This window comes from Sylvia atricapilla, chromosome 10, assembly GCF_009819655.1.
Source record: "Sylvia atricapilla isolate bSylAtr1 chromosome 10, bSylAtr1.pri, whole genome shotgun sequence".
NCBI lineage: Eukaryota > Metazoa > Chordata > Aves > Passeriformes > Sylviidae > Sylvia > Sylvia atricapilla.
Window position 1 is genome coordinate 23,468,256 of NC_089149.1, and position 27,482 is coordinate 23,495,737.

The 27,482-nt window shown below is 38.8% G+C and overlaps 1 protein-coding gene across 2 annotated transcripts; it reads left to right on the forward strand.

Moving 5' to 3' along the window:
* The first annotated feature begins 1,587 nt into the window (after window positions 1–1,587).
* ZBTB38 (zinc finger and BTB domain containing 38) lies at window positions 1,588–25,545 on the forward strand. Of its 2 annotated transcripts, XM_066326325.1 has the most exons (3): window positions 1,588–2,424; window positions 6,558–6,667; window positions 19,667–25,545. In XM_066326325.1, exon 3 carries the CDS (start codon window positions 19,667–19,669, stop codon window positions 23,243–23,245), a length of 3,579 nt encoding a protein of 1,192 aa, XP_066182422.1. In that variant the 5' UTR covers window positions 1,588–2,424; window positions 6,558–6,667; the 3' UTR covers window positions 23,246–25,545. The 2 variants fall into 2 exon arrangements, with proteins under 2 accessions (XP_066182422.1, XP_066182421.1); XM_066326324.1 differs by lacking the exons at window positions 1,588–2,424; window positions 6,558–6,667 and adding an exon at window positions 13,946–14,057.
* Window positions 25,546–27,482: the final 1,937 nt, after the last annotated feature.

The window sequence follows — 27,482 nt, forward strand, 5'->3', positions numbered from 1 at the left end:
CACCTGATGGTTTAGCCTTCTGAGAAGGTAACTCAGGTTACAGTAAACTGCAGCACGGTTTTCTCATTCTCCCTTTGGAGACAGAGGACAATGAAAATAGCACCAGTTTTGCTTATCAGGCGTTTTAAAAAAATCAGATTGGCAGTTTTTGGATGCTTTTCTCTTTGCATTATTTTTCATTATACATGCAAGAATTTTATTGTATTTTTTAAGGTTTCCAGATGATAACCCTTGTTTGACATTTACAAAAATCTAATTCCCACAATTATTCTTGCAGTCTTTGCAGAGGGTGATACCAATTTAACGTATGCGGCTGAACAACGTGCATGCTATTAATCTCAGAGGGTAATAGAAAGACATTAAGTAGGTGATGTGAATTTTTTAATTATCATTATTATTATTACTATTATTGCAGCTATGGGTTTATATTCCAATTTTTTTTTTCCTTAAAGACGACAGCACTTTAGTATCTGCATTGACCTCCATGATGTCAGAATGTCATTGTGCAACCGTAGCTAAGAAAAGCCGCCGAGAAAAAAAAAAACAAAACAAAGGAGCTTTGCGTCTTCCAATAACATGAGATGTGCATATACAGTACGTAGCATTTTGGAATTTATACTGTGGTAGCGAGTTGTTGCTTTCAGTTTGATTAGACAATCATTGTTTCGCTTTCCTTGCTTTGACAGTGAGTATGCTTGCACGCTGCTTAAGTCTTCTTAGTGTTATCTAGGTCAGTGTACTTAGGATAGCTTTTATATTCTGTAAGTCTGACAGATACCATGCTTGACAGAGATCTGCAGCAAATTTTGTTTTATTTGTTATATCTGAGGTTAGAAAAATATCTTAAAACTAATCAGAATTGTATACCACATAGCACCTACTGTTTCTGCATTGCAGATATATTTAGCTCTAACACTGCCTGTGGTTAACAGGGTGTAGCGTAGACACAGACAGCTGATCATGCAGTCAGACCCGGTGCTCGTGTGGTTTGTCAATACTGCTCAGGATTTTGATGGACTGTAAAAGAGAGAAAACAGAAAGGAGAGAAAAAGAAATGTTTTATTTCTAATGCCTGAACATTAGATCTTTAGCTATATTATTTTTTGCTATCATTGGCTTTTAATTTTATTTTTTAATACTGAAACTTAAAAATTAAGAAAGCACAGCAAATGCATCCAGGATTTAACATGTGCGACGTGAAATCTTTCTGCATCGAGAGGATGTTGCTGTAGTGGATGCAGCGTTTCTCCAATAAGCAAGAAGACTGTTTTGTTTTCCTCGGCAGGCGACTCAGCCATTGCACAAGGAGATTTTGATAAGAGTTTGAAATGCCTACTACTGTATCATTGTAGAATTTGGAGTTTGCTAACAGTGCTACTGACTGGAGCTCATCTTGCATCACCAGTTGATGACAATTTTCTTTGTTCCCTCCCACCCAGTTGAACCAAGACTCTGTAGCTGATACGCAATGTCACTTACAACATTAATCAGATACTGCATTTAAGGTGAGCTGTCCCCTGCCTCCTCCCTTACCAGAGCTGTGCTGCAGTATGTATCTTACTCCTGCAAGCCTAAAATGGCAGGCAGGATTAACGTTGCTTGTGCTGTGTGCATGCTGTGTATTGAATTCATTATACTGTGCCTAGTATCTCAAATGTGAGTATGTAAATGGTCTGTGTGCCATGTCAAGCAGTAGTGAAGACTGGTTTGTGCTTCATTACAGGCTTAGATATTTGAGCATCACCTTAAAAATTCTTTTTTCATTTTCAATGTGGTGAGCTGTTAGCTTGTCATCACATTCAAACTACATTATTAGCCCTCGGAAAGGAAAGAAAAAAAGCAAACTGTGCTTCCAGATGGTGTCACCCTTTTTCTTCTTGCATTTACTGTAGTTTAAATAATGTATATTGTATTGTTAATTAATGTGAATATCGAATTAAAGCACTTGAAACTTACATATTTATTATGCAGGTAGGAGGCATGTTGAATCTATTTTTAACTCTTACGCAGTCCATGTTGTGCAATGGGCTTTGGTTGTCGAGTTTATATTTTCAGCTGTGATATCAATAGGTTGATTTTCAGTAAATGTGACAAGTGGCCTTTGCAGTGGTCAGCTTCAAGCTTTGAAGCCTCTAAGGAGGAGAAGAAAAAAAAAAAAAAAAAAAAAAAAAAAAAAAGAAGCCAACCTTGTTTTGCAGTTTCGGAAAACCTTGGATGAGGACTTTTTTTTCCTACTCCTGCTTTCCCTATTGATAAACTCAGTTCTCCTGCTCACGGTCTGTTCAAGCTGCTTCCCACCTGAATTTTGACAACTGCTTCTAAAAAATTATCAAGAAGACCAAGAACAGGACTTACCTCCATCGCTTTACATAAAAATGGCTGGGTGCATTGCCATGTTAACACTGCTCTAAGTGGTACATGCAGGTAGGTTGAGATTTGCATGTTTTACTGTTTTCTTGGTCAGTCTTGCAAGAACATGAAATGGGCTTTGGAATGTAGCTTTCAGTTTTAAAATGCACTAAACTGTTAATGAAAACAACCTATATTAAATTGTTGGCTTCACATACTGGCATGACAATTACTCTTACCTGTTTTTTTTTTTAATCTATTGTGAAAGTGGAGCAATCATGTCTGTTAAAATAATCATATGTACTAAGGGCGTGGCAACGCTTACGCAACAAAAGAATTTTTGAAAACCCTATTGATTTCATTACATTTTAAAGCTGACTATAAGCATTACTAAACTTGCAGCTAAAAGGCAGAAATAAAAATTGAGGAAGATTAGAAAAAAGAAAAATATTTAAATTCTGTCGTAAGCGGTTTTGTGTTTTGTGCGAAATATTAAATAAAGAATAATATGCTTTAATGCTTATATTTTCAGTATTGGCTACAAATATAAAACTTCAGTATTTTTTGTTATTTAAAGGTAGGAGAACTTTAAAGAGAGAGATTGATATAAATGGCCCTGTCATCTTAAACTAAGTATCAGTTTACTGAAATGTGTTTTACTTCACACAAGAAAACCTTAACAGCTTTAAGTACAAAAACCTGAATTTAAGCATATATTACAACAATAATTATGAGTAGTCTATTACTTACACCAACTTTTATAATATATTTCTTTCAGATTAATACTGGGCCAGAACCAGTTTCCTTGGCAACCAAATCCTTTAAAAAGGTTCAATGGTAGAGATGTGGAAAGATGTTATTCTCTTTAATAGCAATATCACAATGCAAATGGAAATGTCGCAGTAGTTTCCCCTTAGCTCTAACTGAGAATGTGATCTCACTGCATGTTTCCGTGTGGCTATCAGTTCTTAAGTGATGCCATGTTTAGAAAGCTGTACACACAAAAACCTGTTTTATTTCTAGTTTGCATTGGTTTTTCCCAGAAACGTACCCTGGTTTCTTTTTTATTTAGCCAAGTCTTGCATGTAGGTCAAGGTTTGTACTGTGTGTAATGGTTTTATTATCATCACAAATATAAAAATATCACTAAAAGATTTAGCAGCTGACAAATGTAGAGAAGCAGAAGGTTTAAACCTTTTTAAACTTTGCTGAATTCAGCCACAGTAATGCTAATAAACTATTCTCTAAATAGTGGACTCATTCTGAAGTTCAGGTAAAGAACTGTGTTTAAGCATACTGCAAAAGGACTCCTTTCAGACCTTAAATAAGCCTTTAGAGAATAAGCTCACTTGTGGTCTGCGGTAATTTGCAGACCTTATAGATTTTGCAAAATTTAAGTATTATAATTCTTTATTTCTATTTTTAGCTAACATGCTTTACAGTGCCAGTAAATATTATATATACCACAGGTATACAGATCAGATGTTACTGAATGTCTCCACTGAGCTTATAACTTAGTGTATCTCCTCATCAATGCCCTTTGTACGTGATTTGAGAAATTCTCACTACTGCAATGAGACTTTTGCAGCAGGGAAGCCATTTTCCTTTCATGTCCTTGACTTAAAAATAACTGACTATATTTTGTGTGGAAGAAGACTCAGCACTGAAAGTAAATGCAGAGGAAGTATTTAGAAGCACAGCATATCATCAATAATAGCCTTGACAGTATGAGTAATATTAAACTAATTCTCATTTACTTCTAAATATACCAGTTCAGTGCATTCCAAATGAGCAGAGTGTAACTGTTCAGGAACATGACTAGTCATATGTCATAATAGGCAAATCCTTAATAACAACAATAAAACCATCTGATTCATAATTATAAGAAAAATTTAATCCACTCCAGTATTCCTCTGTTCCACCTAAAGAAGCAGAACTGAAAATGTAACAGACAGCACATCTCAAGTGACGTATTAAAGCCTGCATTTTTTGTAATTTAATTTCTCTCCAGTAGCTTGCTTATGCTGATTATTTCCCTGTCTCAAATGTTAATATGGAGGGCGCCATTAAATGTAGTGAGAAAGTACATTTCTTTGTTTATTTCTTGTGTGGTTATTTTTAAAGGAAATGCTGAGCAAATGCCATGTCGAATCTATTTATTGCTTCTGATACTTATCTTTAGAAAAGATGGGGCACTTAGCAATAAACTGTTTTTATTATATCTTTGTGTTTAAACATGCCCACTCAAGACATTTTTAAAAAGTAGCTCCATTACATGAACACATTTCCTTCCCTATGGTTGTTTTAAATCCATTTGCAGATTTGCTCTTTGTTAAGGGGTGCAAGTCCTCTTGTAATGAATATGACTGAACTCAAGTGCTTTTCATGAGTCTGGAAAAACTCATTGGCAGCCTGCGAATGGTAATTTCTTCCAGCGAAAGAAACCGATTTCTTTATTTAGGAGGAGTCCAGTAATTAGCAAGCTGTTTCCAGTTTGACTGTTACACGTGGGTTGCTGTATGTATTTCAGTGGCACTTACATCCAGCTAATGCAAAGTGTCAGAATGTTGTAGCCAGAGGTGCCACAAAAAATCTTCTGTAAACTTCATCCCTTTTATTCTTTGGCTGAGAGGGGTAACCAGGGCATGGAGGAGCAGGTGCAGTTTTTCCCACCTTCAGCACAGCCTGCAAATGTTATTGTCAGGGGGGGCTGTTAGGGTTATTGGGTTTATTTTTTTGTGGTTTGGGGGGGTTCAGTTTTATCATAGGAGTCTAGTTGTTGATAACCTTTTTATAACTGGAATTTGTTCTTTTATCCATGCAAATTTCATTTCTGGCTAACAGAGAATCTAAACAAAGAGTAAAAATGAAATCAAACCAAAAAATTATTTACTTGGACACTGTCCTACTTGTTTTTCAATGGTCTTTCTAATTAAGGATACTTGTGCCTCTGAACTTCATTTTGATTTGGAACTGCAGGTCCCTCAGTGGGAAACGAGCGGTGTTCAGATAATATTTGTCAGACTATTAAACAGATTCTGGTAGTAATGAATAGGTACCAATTAACCCTTTTGAGGCATCTACTGTCTGTTTTGCTTTATCACATAAATTGCTTTACTAAGTATTAAAAGGGCTTTATTATGGATAATACTGTATTTGAATTCCAGTATTACCAAATTTGGAAAATCTTTAGCTTTGGTAAGATCTTTTACTGTTGGAATCCTCCAAACATGATGTTTAAGCTTCCCATTTCTCATATTTTGGTCATTTATGAATATACCATTATTGGAATTTGAGGTAATAATGATTTACTGCAATTTTCTTTCATTCTGGCCTTTGTTAAGGGCAGATATGAGCTACAGATTTCTTATTCAAATTTACATGTACTAAAAATGTGCAAGGCTACATTTTTAACAACAACAAAAAATTAGCAATTAACAAAAAAAAAAAATCACCTTCTTACCTTTTCAAGCCAAAGTAATGGCTGTATTTACCATGCAATGTTATTGCTAAGAGCATATGGGGTATTTGCAAATGGAGGATGGAGCTATGTATTTTTAAATGCTGCTCCATACTTGCTGCTGTATGAATGCCTATCAGCTGAGTCATAAGGCCTTATCTGCATGATTTTGCAATTTCTCTATGGAACAATTTCATTTTTTTTTTTTCAGTATCTTCGAAACAAAACCAGGTTCCGCATAATTTTTATACTGGTACAGGAAAACCTTTTTAGGATGTTTGATGCATAATAATAAAATTAGGATGTTTGACAGTGATGAATAATCATTTAAGCAAAGAAATACAGGATGCGTATTCCAGAGAACAAGACCTGCCGAGAAATGTCATTATCACAGATACTGTGGTGATATCTGTGACAAGAGAGATCAAAAGAAAAGTGGTGGAAGAGAAAGAGGAGAAAGAAAATATCTTTCAAAATAATTACTTTAAACTTGAAAACATCCTTACATTTGTGTCTAGAACATATCATTATGTCCAGTCTGCACTACACAGGTTAAACCATAATAAAACAGTGCAGCAGAAGTTTGGTAAATGCTGATGGTTTATTGCTGGTGTGTTCTAAAATTCCCAGATGTAGATTTGGAGCCCTACAGCACCCCAGGGAAAATTTTGATGAATTACACAATGTATGTGGAAATTAGTACTCAGCTAATAATTCAGTCATTAAATTTGGATTTTTCCCTTTGCAGGCTGATACACTGTAGCCACACAGTTCACAAAATTACTGAGATGGTTTTGCTGAAAGTACCTGTCTATACCACTTTTAAAAGACTGTAACAGAAGAACAACCTGATTTTAGGTGGGTAAGTTTATGGGGTAATCTCACATAGAAATAGAGCTAAATTATTTACCACCATCACCACCCCATCACCTGGGTATATTTTCTGTTAATTTCTAATGTATTAAAATAATTTAAGATTTGTTTTCATTATGTACCACATTACTCTATTGTCATGTTGATACTATTGGATTTTTCCAGTTCCTACTAGATCTCTATTGCCATAGAAGTTGGACAAACAAAATCAGACGGAATAGTTTTTGAAACAAACAGGTTGTTACAGCCTCCAGTGATCTGTACAAACCGAACATATCGGTAGGCACACAAACCCCTGAGCATGCCAGAATGTTTGCTCTGGATCCCAGTCACCAGTGTTCATTACAAACCTGTGCCATGCAGGAAAGGCAGAGGAACTCTCAGTGCCAGTGCCTTTTCTGACACTGTTGGGTTGGTTAAGCTGGCTGTAATTCATAGAATTTCTACCTTTATACATTACTTTAATCAGGGACCGTTAAAAGCCTCTTGATTTATGAGCTGGAAAGAGCAGTTTGTAGATTCAGGTATAGTATTACGAGACATAATCACAAAGGGTATTTCAGAATACCAGTTCACATTTTGCACAGCTTTTTAAATATTAGTAGTTTCCTTTTTTTTTTATTGTGAATGTCCAATAATAATCTTGGTTAGTATAAGTATGCCTGGTATCTATGTTTTAGATTTAAGATATACTTGTATTGAATGAAAGAATCAGTGAAATTCTGATTAATTCATTAATTTTTAATGTGGTCCTTGGTCCCAAAGAGTATAAGAAAGGGACAAATCCCACTGATTTCAGTGGCACTATTTGCAGAAATTTTGGTAGGAAATGCTTTGTTGCATCAGAGTCATTCTCGATGTGGTATCTCTACACTGAAATAAGTAATTAAGGTCACCAGGCAGAATGCACAGTAAGGAATGAAATTTTTAAAAATGCCAAAAAACCACAACCCTACAAGCCAAAAATCCCCCTTCAATTCCTAGAATATCTCAAAATGTTTTCTGTAATTAAATTTACTTTTAATATGCAATGTTGTATGACATAGAAAATGTAATGGATTTTCAGAGACAATAAAATGGCATTGGTGGTTTAAACTAATCAGTGAAATATTACAATTAGGTAAATTCAGGTTACCTGCATTTACAGAAGCAATGAGCTACAAAACCTAAGTTGTCCCTATTTTAAGTAAATTATTATAGAACACTTGCTCAGTACATTTTAGACAGAATACTGGGCCATAACCTGTTTCCTTGACAACCACATAGGAATAAAAGGTACATTAGCAAAGCTGCAGATGTGTGTCAGTGAATGCTTATTAAGCAGCCCAATGCATTTACATACCATGTGCTCACAATAATGCATGCATCTTGAAAATCACCATATAAAAAGATTCCTGGGCGTGGCCCAATGTGGATTCCTAATACTCAAAGATTTTAACCAAAACCCCTCATGTTTGCAATGGAAATATCTCTTATGGCTTTTTATTATTGCACTTTCATTGGGTTTGCAATAGCTGGATAAAACTGCCACGGTAGGCTTGGTCTGCAAATGGAAACCTTCCTCTAGGATTCTGAATACTTACAGTGCTGCTGTAAGTACGGATGGAAATGGTGGGCAAGGATGTCTTTCGGAAATGTTCAGGCATTCTCAATATGAATCTTGCACCAGCAGACAGAAGTGAGCATGATCATACTGCTTTACAGAGTGACAAAACTAAAGCCACTAAATAAGAATGAAGCTGGTGTTGCTTGTAGCACTCTCGTTCTCTCTAACATATCCAGGCAAAGAAATATGACCCAAGTGTTATCTTCTGTCAGACGAGGATATAAGGCAGGGGCTGAGAAACAGTTGTGGAAGTCAAAATGACAGTTGATCATGGACTTCTGGAATAATATCTGGATGTAGCATTTAGGCAGCGCTCACACTTCCTGTGCAAGTGTTCAGTCCTGGATCACATAGAAACTTAGACAAATAAGATCGGTTCTGAGAAATGTGTGTACTGATTTCAGCAAGTTTGTGCACAGGCTATTTTTGGCCTTTCTTCCTAAAGTATTAATTTATACATAGAATGAAAAGTGTATCCAACCCTTTGGGTTATCCCCAAATTACATATTTTTAAGAAATAAGTCTAAAATCCTATTAATTAAAAAGATGGGGAAAATGGGATTTTCCCATTTTCCTGCAGATCTTGGGTTTAAAATCAGTGGGTGTAATCTGCGAAGTTGTTTAGGTGACAAGTAGGCTAATTAAATTTGCCTTGAAATCAATGAAAATATTCTCATTTACTTTTTTTGGAGTGCTCAGTATGCTTCATATATAACAATCAGATTTAGGAAATGAAGATTATCTTGATAATGTTCAACATTTCCATAACTCTCAACAGCCAAGTTGAGAATCAATACCAGAATCTAGTATTAATTTCAGGGAGTTTAAACCCTGCCACATGAATCTTTTCATGATCCTGAACCATAAACAACGTGGTTACGTACCATTACATGCTACTATTAAGGCTTTTGAGTGAAAGAATTTGGGGAATTATTAGGCAGAGGCAAGCCAACTGTTGGGGTTTTAGTTGTAGTAGTAGTAGTTGTAGTAGTTTTCGTTGTAGTAGTTGTTGTTGTAGTAGTTGTTGCTGTTGTTTTGTCCCCCACCTGAGGTGAGCTCAGATCTGAGCAGTTCACACTGGTGGCAGAGCAAGCAGCACAAACCAGAACTGGAGCATCACAGTTTTCTTGGTGCTGACAGCGCTATCTGCTTTTGCTACAGTCCTTCTCCACTGCATGAGCAGAGGCTTTGCTTCAGCCTTTAGTTTGGAAATGTGCAGTATGATGGAAAAGGAGGAGTAGGGCTTGGGCTGAGCCCCTTTGGTCAGCACAAAACGGAGCATAAGAATATTTTAGAGCATATGAAGCTCTCATGTGTCCGCTAAGTTGTCATAATATTGGCCACGCTGAAGTGATCACTCAGAGCAATAGCTATCACTTGTATTTTGGTTTACCAAAACAATAGCAAAACAAAAAATATTTTGAAAAAATTTAAGGAATACTGGAGGCCAGTGGTGGCCAATTAACAGCCTGAAGACCAGTTCTGGTTTCCAAAATGGCTGTGTCCAGCCATCTGGCAGACCAACTGAAAAAGGTGTTTGCAGGGGCAAGGATTGAACTCTATTTCCAGTCCATCATGATTTGCTACATCAGCTGTAGTAAAGGGCAAGAACAGCTGCATTGGCCCCCCACATACCTCACCCAGAAGAACAGCAGCCCCAAGCCTGTGTTGTGGATGCTGGCTCCCATATTCAAATGATGCTTCCCCTGAAAATTGGAAAACGGAGGCTGAACTCAACTACTTTTATTTTACCTTTCTGACTACAGAACGGGCAACAGAATACCGCATAGTAATTTTTCCGAATGAACGAAATCTAAATGTTTCATTTGCTTCTTTTGTTTAAAGCTATTCAAATATATTAATCACTACATTTGACAACAGTCATCAACAGAAGAATGTCTGTTGTTGTCACTCTGTCTGTAAACATAGCTTCATGTTTGCAACTGATCTCTGTTAGCTAAGGACTGATAAGTCCTACAAGTGTAGGCAGCTAGAAAACGGCTTGTCAGCAGCACATAAAAAAAATAAAGACTTAAATGGAAAATAATACTAAGATGGTTCAGAGATAGCAAGATGTAAAGTCAGCTGATTCTTAGTAGCAGTATAACATAAGCTTTTGTATTTTGTGCAAGAGAAGAATTTGGATTTATGTTATTGTTGTTGCTTCATTTTCTTTTTTAGACTGGTGAAAAAGATGTAGTTACACCTTTAAAATTGCTTGTACGTGTCCTGTTTAGTGTTGATGGGACTATGATTTGGCCGTGCCTACATTTTAAGAAGGCAGCATTTCGTGGAGAAGGACTTGGTTCGGTGCGTGTGCACAGCTCACACAGTTTGAGAGCCGTGAGTTGTCCCAGGCTTCTCTCCTCTCCACCAGACTTGGAAGGGCAAGGTGCTCTAACTGGGCTCATTCTCCCTCCACTTGACGCTGAATAAGAGGAAAAGGGTTGCACATGGAACTCTTTCCCTTGTTCACGGACCAAAAAGGGGAGCTGAGGTAATTTTGGGCTGCTGGGTCTTTGCTGTGCCCCACTCTTGAGTGAAGGGTTAGCCTGCTTGAGAGTACAGCAGAGCTGTGTTTGCTTCTCAGCAGAATCCCCGGCTGCTCGCACCTCAGCAGGGAGAGCAGTGAAGATGACAGGCTGGTCTAGGCACTGAGACAGAAACCAGTCAAATCCTGGCCAAACTCCTGTTGCTTGTGAGCAATTTGCAAGACTGAGTAATGCTCTATATGTTGTTTTCTGCTGTTGATTAAGAACTGAAACTGCTTGACTAGAGGAGGAATATTGGCACTTTTTTTTTCATTAAATACTCTTACAGAAAGAATGCCACGAGTTGCAGAAGTGAGATTATCAGACTTTAGCAAAGCAACCACCACTTCAGTAACTATACATTTTAAAGAGATTTGCTGAAAATTTTCTCTATATCTTCCAGTTATACTGTATGAGAAATAATCCAATGCTAAACTACTTGGAGTTCCTTCTAAACGGACCACAGTATTTGTGCGCTGTGATGTGCAATCATTTATACGTTTGATAGGAATTGGTACAGATACTCTAGCAAGCTCACTATTTCTAAAGTACATCATTAGTCTTGGGGCTTACAGCCTGGAATCAGCGCTGCAGAGCAAACAGATCTTGTCTGACTTTTCCCAGATATCACTGGAGTGCATTCACAGATCCGACTGCAGCGCCAGTGCCTCCATTTTCTTTGCATGCAGTTGGTTTTACATGAAACATTAGACTGATTATGTAAAATCTTGGATGAGGCCAAGACAGCCTTATAAAGAATTTCTTTTTCCAAAGAATATTTTTAACACACAAAGAGCTGATGGGACTGTGAATTCCCAATACATCAAATTATACGTACATATATATTATATATGTATGTGGAAATTAGTACCTTCAATTACACTACTAGTCACAGAAAAGGTGATTCTTTTTTTAGTGGATGAGCTAAAGTTACCTTAAGAAAACACCCTGTTAAAAAAAAGAGAAAACGTGATTTTTTTTCATTCTCCGTATCTGTTACATTGTCTATAGCAATAAAGACTGCCAAAGAATCCAGTGTTTAAGTACAAATAATTTATTGTCTCTAAATTGGGAGTATCAGCTACACAAATGATGGTTATGCATCTGATTTTCAAAACAATTTAAAATAATCAATTTTAATTAAGATTTAGGGAGAATTAATAACCTAATCTTCCTTAAATTTGTTTCAAGATGCTTGTTCAGTAAGGCATTTATTTCCTTTATGGGATTACAACAGGTTTAATTTAATCCATTTTATTGTATTGTTACTGACAACACATTTGTCACAAATACTTTTTATGGCACTTGTGTCAAAAATCTTCAATAATACATATGATTATGTAGATACATATCTAAAACAGTAATAAAGGAAAAACAGCAAATGAGCAACAGGCAAAGTCCAAGATTAAAAGTAATCTACATACGAGTATGAAACTTTGCTTATCCATTATGTAGGTTGGAATAAAAAAGAATGTGGGGGAAACATTGGGACACACTCTGCCTTTGCAATCAAAACCACTGTGTTCTTCAATTATTTGTTCCCCCTCTGACAGCTGTCGGTGAACAGCTACTGGTCATCTCATGATTCAATTTGCCATGAGATTAAAGAAATAGTTTTTCGGTGACAGAGAGCTCTAAGCTAAAAACATATTCATTGCTTCAGTAGGTGAACTTACAGGTAAGAATTCCAGTGATCCAGAATTACAAAAGGAATTTAACTCTTCACAGAAATGTTCAGTATTTCTAAGATGAACTTTTAATGTGGGCTGCGTAAGTTAGTGAAAGATGTGTATATAGATAAGTCACCGAAATTGTTACAATTTCCTGACAGGAAAAAGATTTCTTTCTATAGCTTTTAACCAACAGGGAAAGCATTGATAGTTCTGAGACAGTATGCTGGGGGGAAAAAAAAGACCTCTCGTCTTTATAATAGATTTTGTACATTATGTTGATATTAAGCGGTTTCCTGTGACGAAAAGCAGTATTTCATGAAGAGGCTCTACCAAAATTCTAACTTCCAGGCTCATCAAGTGTGAAAATGATGAAATAGTTCATGCTTCTGGACTTTTTTTTTTTTTCCCCCTAAAATCAATCAGTTACTATTATTCAGAGCTTTAAATGCATAGGTTTAATATTTGAAAATAAAGTTTCTGTCCCATGAAGCCTTATACATAATACTTCGTGAAAATAAACAGAGGTTAGCCTTGGGTAAAAGCAAACTTTAAGATAAAAAAAAAACCCAACTGTTAATTTATCTAACAATGTTTTTCACCTGTCTCAAAGCCCAGTTTTCCTCTAAGCTTCATGACTCCGAATTCTGAGAAAACAGATTTTGCTGACTATTTGCAGTGAGAGGCTGAGAGAGACAGTATTTGGGAGGGCTCTAGCAAATGTGTTGGAGTATCTGGACAGATGGAATCAGGCTCTGCCCTTCTTTATCTAACGGAGCATTTGTTACTGCTTATGCAGCACTCGTGCTAGCGCTGTGCTTGTTTCCTGAGGCAGTAAAAAAATATCAAGAAACCGAAATTATGATTAAGAATACTGCTTAAAACAAATTTCCTCAGGTTATTTAAGTTTCTATATATGCTTTAAAAAATACAATATAACCAGATAAGGAAAAGGGTAAATGTTACTATAATTCAGTAATTAAATGTAGTTTGTTTCAGGGTTTGGTTATTTTTTTTTCCAAGGTTATGTTTTATCTCTGCTTTCTGGAGGGAAGTGGCAGAAGGTAGCCCCGAGCTATCCATGCTCAGCAGCACTTTCTCTGTCCTCCCGGCATGAAGGCCTGGGAGGACAGTCAGGCATTGAAGGCCTGTGTCGGGTCCGAGGGGAGCCCTCGGGACGGGCACAGCACGGCGCTGATGGCCGTGGAGCAGGCGGCGGGCGCCGGGAGCGCCGCGTTCCCTCAGGGGTGTGAATTTTCGGCGGAGAGGCGCGGGCCGCCGGCGGCCGCGGGGCGCGGGGCGCTCGGTGCCGAGGGCGGACGGGGAACAGGCGCGGCGGAGGGCGCGGGCCCGGCCCTGCCCGGCACAGCTCGGGCAATCCCATCGCCGGCATCGGCACACCAAAATGGCGGCCGCGCCGTCCGGCCGCCGCCGCGCCGGGATCGCGGCCCCGGCCGCCGCCCGCCTGCCGCCCGCGGAGAGCCCGCGGGGCCGCCGTTAATGGCGCGGGGACGGGGCGCTGCTGCGCGCGGGCCGAGGCTGCGCCGGTGGGGACGGAGCGGCGGCAGGTCAGTCGGTGGCGGCTCCCGCGGGAGGGGCCGCGCGGGCTCCGCCGCACCGCCATGAGCGGGGCTCGCTGCGGGGCCCGCTCGCAGGCGCGCAAACAGCGCGAGGCCGCCGCCCCGCACCGGGGCCCGGGTGCGCGCAGCCGGGACGGGACGGGACGGGACGGGCCGGGACGGGACGGGACGGGACGGGGAGGCGAGAGCAGCCGCCGCCCGCGGGCCCCGCGCTCCCGGCGCTGCGCACGGCGATCCCCGCGCCGCGCGGGCCGGGCCGGCAGGGCGGGGGGCAGCGCCCCCCCGCGGGCGGCGGCGGCCGGGCCGGGAGGGAAGCGGGGCCGGCGGGAGCGCACCCGCCGCGGCCACGGCCCTGCCGGGGGAACGGAGCCAGCGCACAGCGCCCGGCACCGGCTCGTCATTCGTGTCCGAGCCGGGCGCTGCCGAGGCCGCGCGGGCTGTCCGTGCGGTGGGAGAGGCCGTGGGGAGGGAGAGAATGGAGGTCGGGATGCTGATAGTGGAAGAGAGTCCCAGCTCTGAAAGACTAGTTCGTGGCGGGGCGTGAGAGGTCTGTTAACACTGACATACCCTTCGGCTAAATTCCATCACCCCAACCCAGCCCCCCTGGGCTGAATTAAAAGAGAAAAGCGCGAGGCTGAAAAAAAAACATTTAAAGTTACGCTGTTCTATAGCAGCAGGGAAGGAAGGATGTGCGTAGCGAGAGTCCAAAGAGAATGTCTCCCAATGCAGTTGAAGTAACGTGTAGCTCGGTAGAGTGAGCACTAAGTTACACGCTGCTGCGAGCTATTGAAAGTCATTAGACATCGTTAACATCATTAGACACCACGAACACGGCCCTGCATGCCCGAAGCTGCAGGGAGGCTGCAGCACCCTGATCCAGGCAGCCCTGCTGCCGACACGGAAATGATTCCAGAAAAAACTGTCACCGTAGCAGTGATGGTTGGACAGTAGGGTTCCAGGTAAGCAAGGATCAGAGCTCGGGGAATGTGTGTGTGTGTTGTTGGTTGGGGATTTATTTTTATTGGTAATGCCTGACTCCGTTTCTGCTCTAGAACAAAACCAGCATCCTTTAGGAAGGAGATTTAGATACAGGTGGATGTTCCTCCTCAGTTGGGGAAGCCGTCTGGAAACAAAACAGAGACTTCAGAGTACCCTTACAGAGTGAAACTGAACATAAGGAAGATCTGGAATGAACATATTTCTGTAGTGTCCTGTTTGTTAGTTCCAGAATATATTAGCACTTTAAAATCCCAGTAGAAATCTCTGGAGTAAGAAAACAGGGAGAATTCTTGCTACAGTTCATAATTTATTCTTGCTGGTTTTGATTTTGCCTGGGTATTAGCAACTGCCTCTAATGCTTTGGAGATTTTTTTTTTGTTACATCACTAGCTTGTCTTTCAAATTCAGCTGACTGAAGTGGAATAGAATAATCTCATATGTAATGGGGGGCACTTGTCTGGCAGTGGATTTCAAAAGATAAGCAGAAGTTAAAAGAATACTCCTAGATTATAATAGTTCTCTTTGGAGAAGTTAAAAGAATACTCCTAGATTATAATAGTTCTCTTTGGTAGTAAAAAAAGTTGTACTTCACGGGTCAGTAAAACTTCTTGTGAACTCTTGGTTGAATTCAGAGTAATGTTAATATAAAAAATAACAATAGCTTCTACTCTGAGCTGTGTCCACATAGAGCTGGCTTCTCTCTTAATAATTAGCAGCATCATCTGTGAGGTATAAGTAGTCAAATTTGTGTTTGGATGCATCAATCTCTGATCTTGACATTAACTTTTAATGTTATTTTCATTTGTGTGTTGTCGTGGAGTGATGTTCTGTTGATGTCAGAAAAGGTACTATTATAATTTAATAAACTTAGTGACTTACACTTGAATGAATATTTAAATCTTATTTTTCTAAGTGATTCAACAACTTCTAAGGACAGGTTAAGTATGTTACTGTTTTTGCAGAAAATCTGCGAATAGTGCTGTAACTCCCAATTAAAAATTCTGCTGTTCTGAACCTGAAGTTATTCGTAGGTGTACCAAAGACCATTAGGTAATGATACAAAGGTACTGTTCAGATTACTAAGAAATTATAGATGTCTAGACTGAGAGTAAAAAGTATGAAATTAACAGACAGATTTGTGTGAAAAAAAGAGGGATTAGTTGGTTGAGGAGTTTTGTTGCCCTTTAACAGATCAAATAGTATTTATATATGTTTTGCAAAAAATTTACAAATAAAACTAAAATTTCTACCATAACTCTATAGTAAAAATCATACAGCAGAATAGTTACATTCTGAATGGACTTTCCAGTGCTTTGATGATAAATATTTAATGCTAACACATCTGAAAAGTTAGATCTCTGTATGTCTTGGTTCTTGGTAGTGCTCCCTTGGAAAGTGAAGAGCAGGTTTTCATTTTACAGTATGAACTGCAAATGGAATGGAAAATATTCCTAAAATATTCCATTTATATGTGTATGCTAGCTAGGGCATTTTGATTTTATAGCTTTTCAGACATGTTTTTACAAATGCAAGAAGCAAGACAGGTGAAATAGAAGGTAGTAGAGAATAATTACAGACGTGAATAAATGGACTATTTGAGGTATGTGTAGGTTGAGATGAAAAAGAAAAAAGTGTTTGCTCTGGAAAATGATTGCTCTGGATTTTTTCTGTATAACTTTCCAATGAGATACCTAGCTTATGGTTTAGCACACAGAAAAAAAAAACAAACTAAATGGCCAAATAGCAAACGATAATTTCTAGAATGTTGACACAAGGAATCTAGTTTAGTGTTTTACTGAGTGTACCAAATTATCCAGGACTGCAAAAGTTGCCAGTCTATGTACGAGGCAAGTAGAAATTTAAAATACTGACTTCTGTCTTTAGGAAGATAAATTTTGAAATAATTAGTTGAATGATAAGACTTGTGCTAAACCCACTTGGGTTTGTATGCCTCTCAGCATGGCAGTAGCAGTCTGATACACTTAGCAAACCGTCTGTCAGATGATGTGACTTTGAACTAAAACCAGCTGTCTCCAATAAAGAAACAGAAAAAACACAGGCTAGTTCCTGTGGGGCAGTTCACTGGGAGGTAGAATTGACATCATTTATTTCCTATACTCAGGAAATAACCCTATCAATAGCTCCTGTTGTGAAATGTTTTTGATGTCTGACAGTTGGTTTCTAATACCACATCACATGAGCAAGTCAGATGTAATCTCAGACATTGTCAATGAGGAAAAGGAATCAATTATGGAATAGTGGCAGCTTGCTGGAAGAAAAGAATTGTCAGTATGCTTTCTGTAGACTTGATATGCCAGAAACTATCTACAGTTACATCTGGGTTTTCAGATACCCAACCAAAGCAGGTAACTGTACCTAACCACTGTGAATTTCAGGTTGACATTCCAAATTAGTAAATATTCCTTATTTTAAGCCAAATTAGTGTCATAAACAAACCTACCATAAATTGCGATTTTAAGATTTCAAGGCACAAAACATTGCATCTAGATTTACAGCTGCTGAGAGTGATCAAATAATCAAAATAATATTAATGTATGTTTCTATCACCATTATACTGATGAATTAATTTCTTGCCATCCATGGCATATCATGGGAAACAGCCGAGGTATTTTTTGTGAATCAGAGTTTTGTTCTGCATTCTGTGCATTGAAAATTCTCAGCCATCGAAGTCTGTTAAAAATTTTGACTATTTGCATAGACAACACCTTTCCTGATAGAAGCAGTGGCTGTGCTGCAAGGTAAAAGTTTTATTTCCAAGCTTCATCTGTAATGTACCAAATTACAGTCTTGTTCATAGTATGTTTGTCTTCACAGTAAGGTTGTTGCAGCTTTTTGTGTAATTTGATTTGCAGGGAAGTAGTTTGTGAATTTGTGATAAAAGTCTCATAACTGTAATTAGATGGGCTATAGCAGGGGTGTATGACTTGGATTATTTAACTTTGTGATAAAGATCCTATTTTCCAGAACGGATTACTTCCAAATATTTTGGGTGAACAGACCAATGATTTATCAATGGCCATTGCTGTTTGCCTAGTGAATATGGGTCAAACCTTTATTTTGCCATTTGGATCAAATGCATCTTATATATTGACATTCCTATCGTAAACTGTTTGTGGGTAAAGGTCAAAATAAAATGTTTAAAGCTGAAAATAAAGTTTGGAGCCGCAGATGGAGTGTTTAAAAGGTAAATCCTAACTTAGAATGTTGTAATATTTTAGCCTATCTTAAAAAATTTCTGTCAGTAATATTCTTTAAGGTGTGTTTTGCTTCCACAAGTTTAAAGAAAAGGATCTTTAAGTGTGATTTTTTAGTGTAGTGATTGGTAAGTGCCACTAGCACAACTATTTCTTCATAACTTGAAGTCAGAAATGGACAGTAGTAGTTCAAAACACTACATGGGGGGAAAAAAGGAAGAAAACCTCATTATGTACAGATCAGAATTTGAGAAAAAATATCTGGTGAATACAGACATTTTCACCAGATACAAAATTCAGTTGGCAGAAATTGTCAAAACTCAAATTCAACTGGGAAATTAATCTGTTTTTCTTCAGAATATTTTTCATTCATATTTTGCATATTTTTTTCTCAATGAAATGAACCCGTATATTCATATAATAACATCCTGACTAATCTATATAATTTTTGTCAGCATTAAACCTCGTTATTATATATTAGCAGTTATTTAATGGTACTTATTATTGCAATTAAATCTTATTATTTGAAAGAATTTAAGAACACACTATCTAATTATAAAGTGTGAACACTAAATCTAAACTATAACTGAAGAAAAAACCTCTCATTTTCTACTTGTTATTCCATTATTTTTTACTTGTTCTACTCAAAACTTTTCAGTAATTTTAAAGTAGTGTAAATAATCGAGTGAATTTAATCACTATTCAGAAAAAATTCTGTTCACATAAACAGCATTATAGGTACATCACTGTTGTCTACCAAATGGTGGTTCTTGTGCATTCATTTGCTTATAAAGCCTTATCCTGAAACTGAGACTCTCTTGCTGTGATTTAAATATGAGCTTAGTCAGGGGGTCAGATGCAGCTGTGTTGTGAAGTCGGTGTGTGACAAACAATCCAGAAAGCAAAGTGCTCACTCCACACAGAACTTCGGCAGCACAGTCTCCCCCTTCGGGTGTGCCAGTTCCTCCGTGGAATGCTGAGGAATTCCAGAATTCCATCCAGGCTTCAGGGAGTCCTCCGGGGTGAGCCTGAGCAGCTGCACCTGCTGGCAGAGCAAAAGCCATCGGCTGCATTCCCAGGGAAAGGCACAGGATGGACAGCAGGTTCAAGCTGGGGAGGGAGTGGGAGGGATCCTCTTGGTACTCCTGTTTCCACGATCTGGACAGACATGTCTTGCACTAGTGTTGGCACCAGGGAATATAATATTACTTAAACCTGGAATATTAACACAAAATTTTACTCATCCTTAAACTTTGAAAGTTAATAAACTAAAAAAAAAAAAAACCAAACCAAACAAACAAACAAAAAACCTAGCACTATAAACTTGATCTGTAACTGAAATGGATGAAAAATGCCTTCTAATTTACATTTTTTCTCTTGTAGATGACAGTCATGTCCCATTCAAAGGATCTCAAGGACGACTTCCACAGTGACACTGTACTTTCCATTTTAAATGAACAGCGCATTCGGGGTATTTTATGTGATGTCACCATAATTGTGGAAGACACCAAATTTAAAGCCCATAGCAATGTGCTGGCAGCTTCAAGCCTTTACTTTAAAAACATTTTTTGGAGTCGTACTATCTGTATTTCAGGTCATGTGCTGGAGTTAGATGATCTCAAAGCCGAAGTGTTTACAGAGATACTGAATTACATCTACAGTTCCACAGTAGTTGTTAAGAGGCAGGAAACTGTAACGGACCTTGCAGCTGCAGGGAAAAAACTGGGAATATCATTTCTAGAAGATCTTACAGATGTAAATTTTTCAAGTTCCCCCTGTCCGTATTCATACGGCGTTAATGAAAAAGGGACTGTCAAAGAGGAAAAACATGAAAAGCGACATGAAGATTCTGCCGTGACAAATGGACCACGAATTACAAATGCATTCTCAATTTTTGAAACAGAAAACAATTTGTTTTCTCCCCTTGATTTGAGAGCCAGCTTTAAAAAGGTATCTGACACAATACAAGCTCCCAACATCAGCCTCGACAGAAGTGATGGGTGCAAAGATGCTGAGCCAGCTAGTACCTTGGCTGAACACTCCTATGCAGTTTCTTCTGGGGGAGATACTTCACAAGGAGCACCTTTTGTTGACCAGGACAGCAGTCCTTCATATCAGGTGGGTGAGGACCGCTATGAAAATCACCAAGCCACCCCAGTCATTCAGCAGGGAAAACAAGCTGGTAGTACTCCTAAGTCAGCCTTCAAGCCCCAGGGTACTGGTTTGGCTGTAGCAAAAGTACCAGCCTCTACCGTAACCACTGCAGAAGCCCAGCACGAAGCAGTTACTGATCAGACAATTACTTCCCTTCCAAAATCTCAAAATAAAGCAGGAGATTTGCACGTATCCAGAGAAGAGGAAAACACTTCTGCTAATGTCTCTGCATCTGGGGCGACTGCCACTCCACCTGTTTACAGTTGTAACTGTTGTGCAAAATCATTCAATGACCGGGTGTTACTCACTGCTCACCTTCAGCTCCATTCAGAGCGTCAGGAAACTTTCATATGCAAATACTGCAGCAAACAATTTGCAAATCTAAATATACTGGAAAGTCATGAACAAGTCTGCATGAGATCAAGTAACTTATCAGTTCACAATGGAAATGAAAAAAGTTTTGCAGATAACTGTACTGCTGCAGAGGGACAGAATGGAAGTCCCTGTGCAAACACACAGCCTCTGTTGTCTGAAAACAGCATCACCGATTGTTCCAATGCAAACTGCACTTTACCAGAAACGGATCATTTGGTTAAAGTCGTTGATGGGCAGATATTATACACTTGTGTTGTTTGCAAGCGTAGTTATGTCACACTGTCCAGCCTTCGAAGACATGCAAATGTGCATTCCTGGAGGAGAACATACCCTTGTCACTACTGCAATAAAGTCTTTGCGTTAGCCGAGTACCGCACCAGACATGAGATCTGGCACACTGGAGAGAGGCGCTACCAGTGCATTTTCTGTCTGGAGACCTTCATGACTTACTATATACTGAAAAATCACCAGAAGTCTTTCCATGCCATTGACCATCGCCTGTCAGTAAATAAAAAGACGGCCAATGGTGGTTTAAAACCAAGTATGTACCCGTACAAACTGTATCGACTCTTACCTATGAAATGCAGGCGACTGCCTTATAAATCCTATCGAAATTCTTCCTATGAAAATGTTCCAACAAGTACCCAGGCTAATGAAAATGCTTCTACTAACTGTTTCATTCCGAGTTCTCTTAGCTCTGAGCTACCACCGCTGAATTTTCAACATAGTATAATGTCAAACAACAGAACCCTGGCCTTGGATACATCTTCATGTAATGATACAGCATCTTCCACAAATACTCAGAATTCTTCCTCTTGGGGAGTAGGTATCTTAAATTCTGACCTGCAGAGGAACTTTTTCCCAGCTGAAAAAAGAGTTTCCACTGCTGCAAATGACTCAGGTTCGCAGGAGTGTGATTCTTCAGTTGTGTCTTTAGCTAATGTGAATGAAAATTCAACCTCTGTCATCAGTTACAGCAGTTCTGCACCCTCTGTTATAATGCACAGTAGCAGAGTTTCATCAGTAATAATGCACAGTAAAACAGTCACTTCCGTAGACAGCAGTAAGACAGAATCATCAAATAAGCTACCCAGTCAGTCAGTAAGTGATGACTGTAAGTATGGGTCAGATAATTATGGAAAGTGCATTACAAAATCAAAAACTGTTAAGGAGAAAAAGAAAACACTGCTGTACAACAGAGCAGAAGCAACTGAGGATATGCAGCACGTGACAGGATCTGGAGGTTCATGTAGCAAAACTACAAATACTGTCCAAGAGTCCAGTAAAACTGAAACATACATTGCAAAGCCTGCCTTACCTGGAACATCTGCTGACAGCAATGTGGCACCTCTTTGTCAGATAACAGTAAAAATTGGTAATGAAGCCATTGTAAAAAGACATATATTAGGATCTAAGCTGTTTTGTAAAAGGGGCCGAAAATCCAAACATGAGTCCAAACAGGACAATCTCATTGAAGAACCAGAAATGCAGGTAAAAGAAAAAAGTCCGTCTAGACTCTACAGCTCAGAATGCCTGGAGCTGACAGAAATGTGTGATGATGTTAGTGACCAGGACTCCAGTGATAAACCCTGGAGACCTTATTATAATTACAAACCAAAAAAGAAATCCAAACAGCTAAGAAAAATTAAAAAGACCAAGTGGAGGAAAAAGCACGGAAGCAAGAGCACCAGTATGGAAAGCCACAGCACTTGCAGTCGAGAGTATGAGCTCAGGAATGCTCCTGAGGAAAAGGCGGTCAGCCAGGAAGAGAACACAGAAATGCCTAATCTTCATTGTGAGCTCTGTGAAAGAGACCAGTCTTCCACAGCAGAACCTCGAGAACACGTACACTTGCACGTAGCTGCTTCAAAGCCTTACATTTGTGAGTTATGCCAAAAACAATTTCAAAGTCCATCCACTTTAAAAATGCATATGAGGTGTCACACTGGGGAAAAGCCCTACACTTGCAAAACCTGCGGTAAATGTTTCTCAGTTCCTGGAAATCTACAGAAACATGAACGTATTCACCTGGGTGTCAAAGATTTTGTCTGCCAATACTGTAATAAGGCATTCACTTTAAATGAAACACTCAAAATACATGAAAGAATTCATACTGGAGAAAAACGCTACCACTGTCAGTTCTGTTTTCAGAGCTTCTTGTATCTTTCTACCAAAAGGAACCATGAGCAAAGGCACGTACGTGAACATAATGGAAAAGGATATGCTTGCTTTCAGTGCCCCAAAATTTGCAAGACTGCAGCTGCTCTGGGAATGCACCAGAAGAAACACCTATTCAAAAGTCCAGGCACACAAGATAGAAAAGAACAGTTTTGCAGTGAAAGCACTAAACTTCTGGAAAACCCACGTTTCCTTGGGTCAGAAGGGAGCGAAGTGAAAAAAACACAAAATGTAACTCCAGAAGTTATACTCTGAGTGACAATTGTGCAAAAGAGAAGAAAAACCCAAAACTATATATTGGAGAAGATAAAGATGTATTGGATGGGGAAACATATCAGTAAGGTCAAATTTCTTCACCTGAATGTGTGTCAATATATGCAAAAGAAAAAAATAACACAGAAAAAGTAGTATTTGCAATAATACAAATTTAATGTGGAACACCCAAAATACTTTTTTCACAACTGACTCTAACAGAGAGAAAGAAAAATGACCAACCCAAACCCTTCTACTTAGCATTACAAGAAACTAGTCACTGAACTATTTTACAGTTCTGGTTTTGAGTCAGAATCATTCAAAGTAAAAGAAATAAGTAGGTTCGTGGTGTATTCTATAGAAAGGAATTTTTGCTGCAGAAACCATATATTGCATTTTTTTAAACAAAAATAATGTGTTCATAAAGGAAATAATTGTAATCGTGTATTCTAAATGAAGGTGGGAACTGTTTCATGGGCTTGGGTGTTCTGAAGTACATTTGAGTTCTGCCATGCTTTTCTATAACTCAGCCTTTACAAAACATATTCAGAGTTTAAACTACTCTTTTCCTTTCCATATTCAGTTTTGTAGTTACCATAATAACTGTTAAGTCTGACTGCTGATGTGAGAAGTATTCCAGATTTATATATCTCTGAGACATTTAATAAAGGTTCAGTGGAACTTGCTATAGCTAGTCTTCCAAACTGCATAAATCAATCCCCATGTCAATTGTCAGTGGCCTGGTGAGCTCTTCAGGTGCATTGGTCTAAAGAAAATTGTTCTCATGAAACAGAAATCATGTATAGAAATGTCCACCTCCTGGTGGGTCCACAACTCTTGTCTTTTAGAAATATATGTTTATATATATATATATATATAGTTCTTCTCAACAGAAGGACATGTAGACAGAGTTTTCCTCCTCATCCTGGAATAATGCTTGGACACAAACAATAGAGCAACTCCCTATAAATACTTTGGTTTTGAGAGGAGTAGGTAAATAAGACTCCTGCTTCCATATATATCCCTGATGCTATCCCTGTGTATAAACAGGTATAGGGCCAGTTTGTGGGGTTCCCTGTCATTTCCATGCCTTAAATGCAACATTTAACCTTCAGATGTCCCTTCTCAGTGATGCCATCAACCATTCCGGCAGTGTCCTGTGGCCACAGCAGAGAGGGGCCAAGAGTGGGCTGCTGGAGGAAGGAGTTTTGGCCTTCCTGCCTCCCTCATGCTGCCACAGCAAAGGATTATGGTGAGCCTTGCAGCTGCACAGTTCACTAAGAACTGGGAGAGCAGGATTCTGAAAGACAGCACCAAAATACTCCAGTTCATACCATTTTGTAGGAGTGTGATTCATTTTAACTGAGATGCTTAAAAAAGTCCAAGCGGGACTTGTATGTCTGCAAGTTGCATTTTATATGATAGGGCTCTGTTGTACCGTGTCTGCATTTCCAATAGTCATGTATGTTCATCCCTGTGAAGTGTTAAAAAATTAAGTCACAACAAGGGTTAGTGGTTCTCGACTTCATTCTCCGTGATGGTTCACAATTTATTACTTAACTTCGTCTTCTTGAATATTTTAAACTAAACTATAGCTTGGGTACAATAAAACTACAATTGAAATGATAATACAGTATTGATTGAAGTAATAATACAGTCCACTTACTTATTCTATCACTGGTGAATGCTGTGAACCCTTTGAGAAATTCTGGTTTCATGGCAGCTTTGGTTCCATTTTAAAAAAGGATAACAGAATAATAAATGGGAACGTTTCAAAGAAAGTACACAAAGATCTCTTCTAAGTGGACTTGTATGGTGATAAATATAGACCAAAGCAAATAAGGTAGAATATTTATAAATACAAAGATAATTTTACAAATATTTTATATAACTGTATAGTTCATAAGAAGAATATTGTTAGCTTGTGTTAGGTTTGGGGGGGTTTGTATATTTTGATAAAAACACAACAACTTTGTAACTCTGTATATTCTCTACAGTTTATAGCAAAGCAGTTTTAAGATGGCAATGTCATGTTTATAGTTCAATTGTGGCACTTTTACTACAAGTAACATGTTGCAGTAATGAATCAAGTATTAATGACCAAATTAGAATTAAAGTAAGTGTAAGAGAAGGTAAATACTATACGTTGTCAAAGACTGTAATTTGCTACATAATTGCATCTGTATTTTTGTTTAGAAGAAAATATTAAATGCAGATGTTAAGGATTGATAAAGAGTCTAATTTTATTTTTAGAAAGAGTGATTATAACTCTGTTTTTGCTTAATTAAAATAACCTATTCCTATTTTTCTGTAAGTCTCTCCATTTTTTAAATTGTTTTAATACCTATATAATCTATATGATCCACAGATACATATCTTCTAATAGTTATTTCAGTGGAAGATTAAGCAACACAGTTACCAAGTAGTCCATTAAGGTCAGAACAGTGAATTGAAAACATGCCAGAGCTCAAGGGAAGTGATGGTATCTCCTGGCATCATACAGGGTGAATGCTATACAGAACAGAATCTACCTGCTCAGTGTGTCAGAGGGCTGCAAACACAGGTGAACTGTGTTTAGTACTTTACAACATCTTAAAACATGCTCATGAGGACGTAAAACTTGGAAATTTCTTTTCAGTTCTGCTAGTAACCTTGTAGTATTGCGTGTAGATTGTGTATTTTACACACTCTACTTTTTTGGGCTCCTGTCAGGAATCATAGTTCAAAATGCAAATAACTAATTGCATATGAAAATATGAAGATACATACAAAATAGAAGCCATGCATATTCAAAGTACTTCCCCCTTCAGCTAGGTGTCACTCGTCTGTAACCTGCGTTAAAAAGCAAACAGGCGAAATTATGCACGTCGTTTTGGGATGGTTGTCAGGAGAGATACATAACTAAAAAAAAAGTTACAAGTTTGCTAATTGTAATAAATACTTTTTTCCCCTCTATTTTTCCCTCTATTTGAAATGCTAATTAAAAAGACAAGTGGATCATCATGAAGTCTGTGCATCTAAACACAATGTTAGTCAGTCCTCATTTATCATACACCCAAAGTTAGAACAAATGTAATAAATGATACTGCTCTCTCCTGTGGAGTGAGATTGCATGACAGCTACATGACAGGCAGAAGCATTTGAAATAAGCCACTATGTGTTATCATTACTATTATTCGTGCTAAACTTCCTTAATACTGCAGCTATCACTGACAGTTCAGCACCTTGGCTGTGAGGTTCTCTCACAAGAAGCAAAGATGGTACATCCCCATTGTTAAATTAATCTTTCCAGTAAGTTTGCAATTCAGCACACCAGTGTTTGTTTAAACGATGTCCTTAGCTGCACAGACCTACTGTCATAAAGATACCCCTAAAATGTAACTTTAAAAGAGGCCAAAAATGAATATTATGCAATTGAAACAATATTCTGAATATTGTATGTTATACTAAAGCAAAAACGTTTTTAAAAATAAAACTGTCAGGAATCAGACAGTGGCAAAACTTGAATTGATAACACAGGTCAGTGCTTTAGAGACAGCTGATGCTAAGTTAAAACAGTAAACCCCAACCGTAGTCATAACTTTTGAAAGAATATGGAGGCCGTAGTCAGTCTGCCTTCCAAAGTGTGGCAATGCATAGTTCGAGCACACATCTCCCTTCTCGGGGTGCTGCCCTGCTGCTTTCCCAGATCAAAGCTCCGACTCTGCCCAGGTGAGCCTCAGTTCACCAGCCAGACAGGGCAGCCAGCCTAGACAGCTAACTGTAGATAATCAAATCCTCAATTTGTACTGTAGAGGAACCTCTCATTTCCAACAGGTTAAAATTCAGCTTATGCAAACTCACGTCTTTGTAAGGTTTAGGTTTTTGCATTCACACAAGTCCACCTGTTACCGGTGTGATGAAGAAGTTTGTTCAGCACCACTACCCTGCTTGCCTTGAAACATACATCTGTCCTTCCCCAGCCACAGTGTGGTGTGGGGATGAGGAAGGAACGTCACCACTGCTGAAGAAGCAGTGGGGGAGAAGTTGGATGCAGGAAAAGCCATCAAGAAATGATGACACAATATATGGCTCTATACCACACCATAGTGATAATGGCAAGGTTTGTGCAGGAGAAATAAAAAATGGCCAGAGCACCACAGCAGGGGACTTCACTTAGAGACAATGGCAGATGCTGGCCTGAACTTTCCAAGTTTCCCATTAACAGCGGGGCAGACTGAAGAGGGTCTTCACGTGTAGA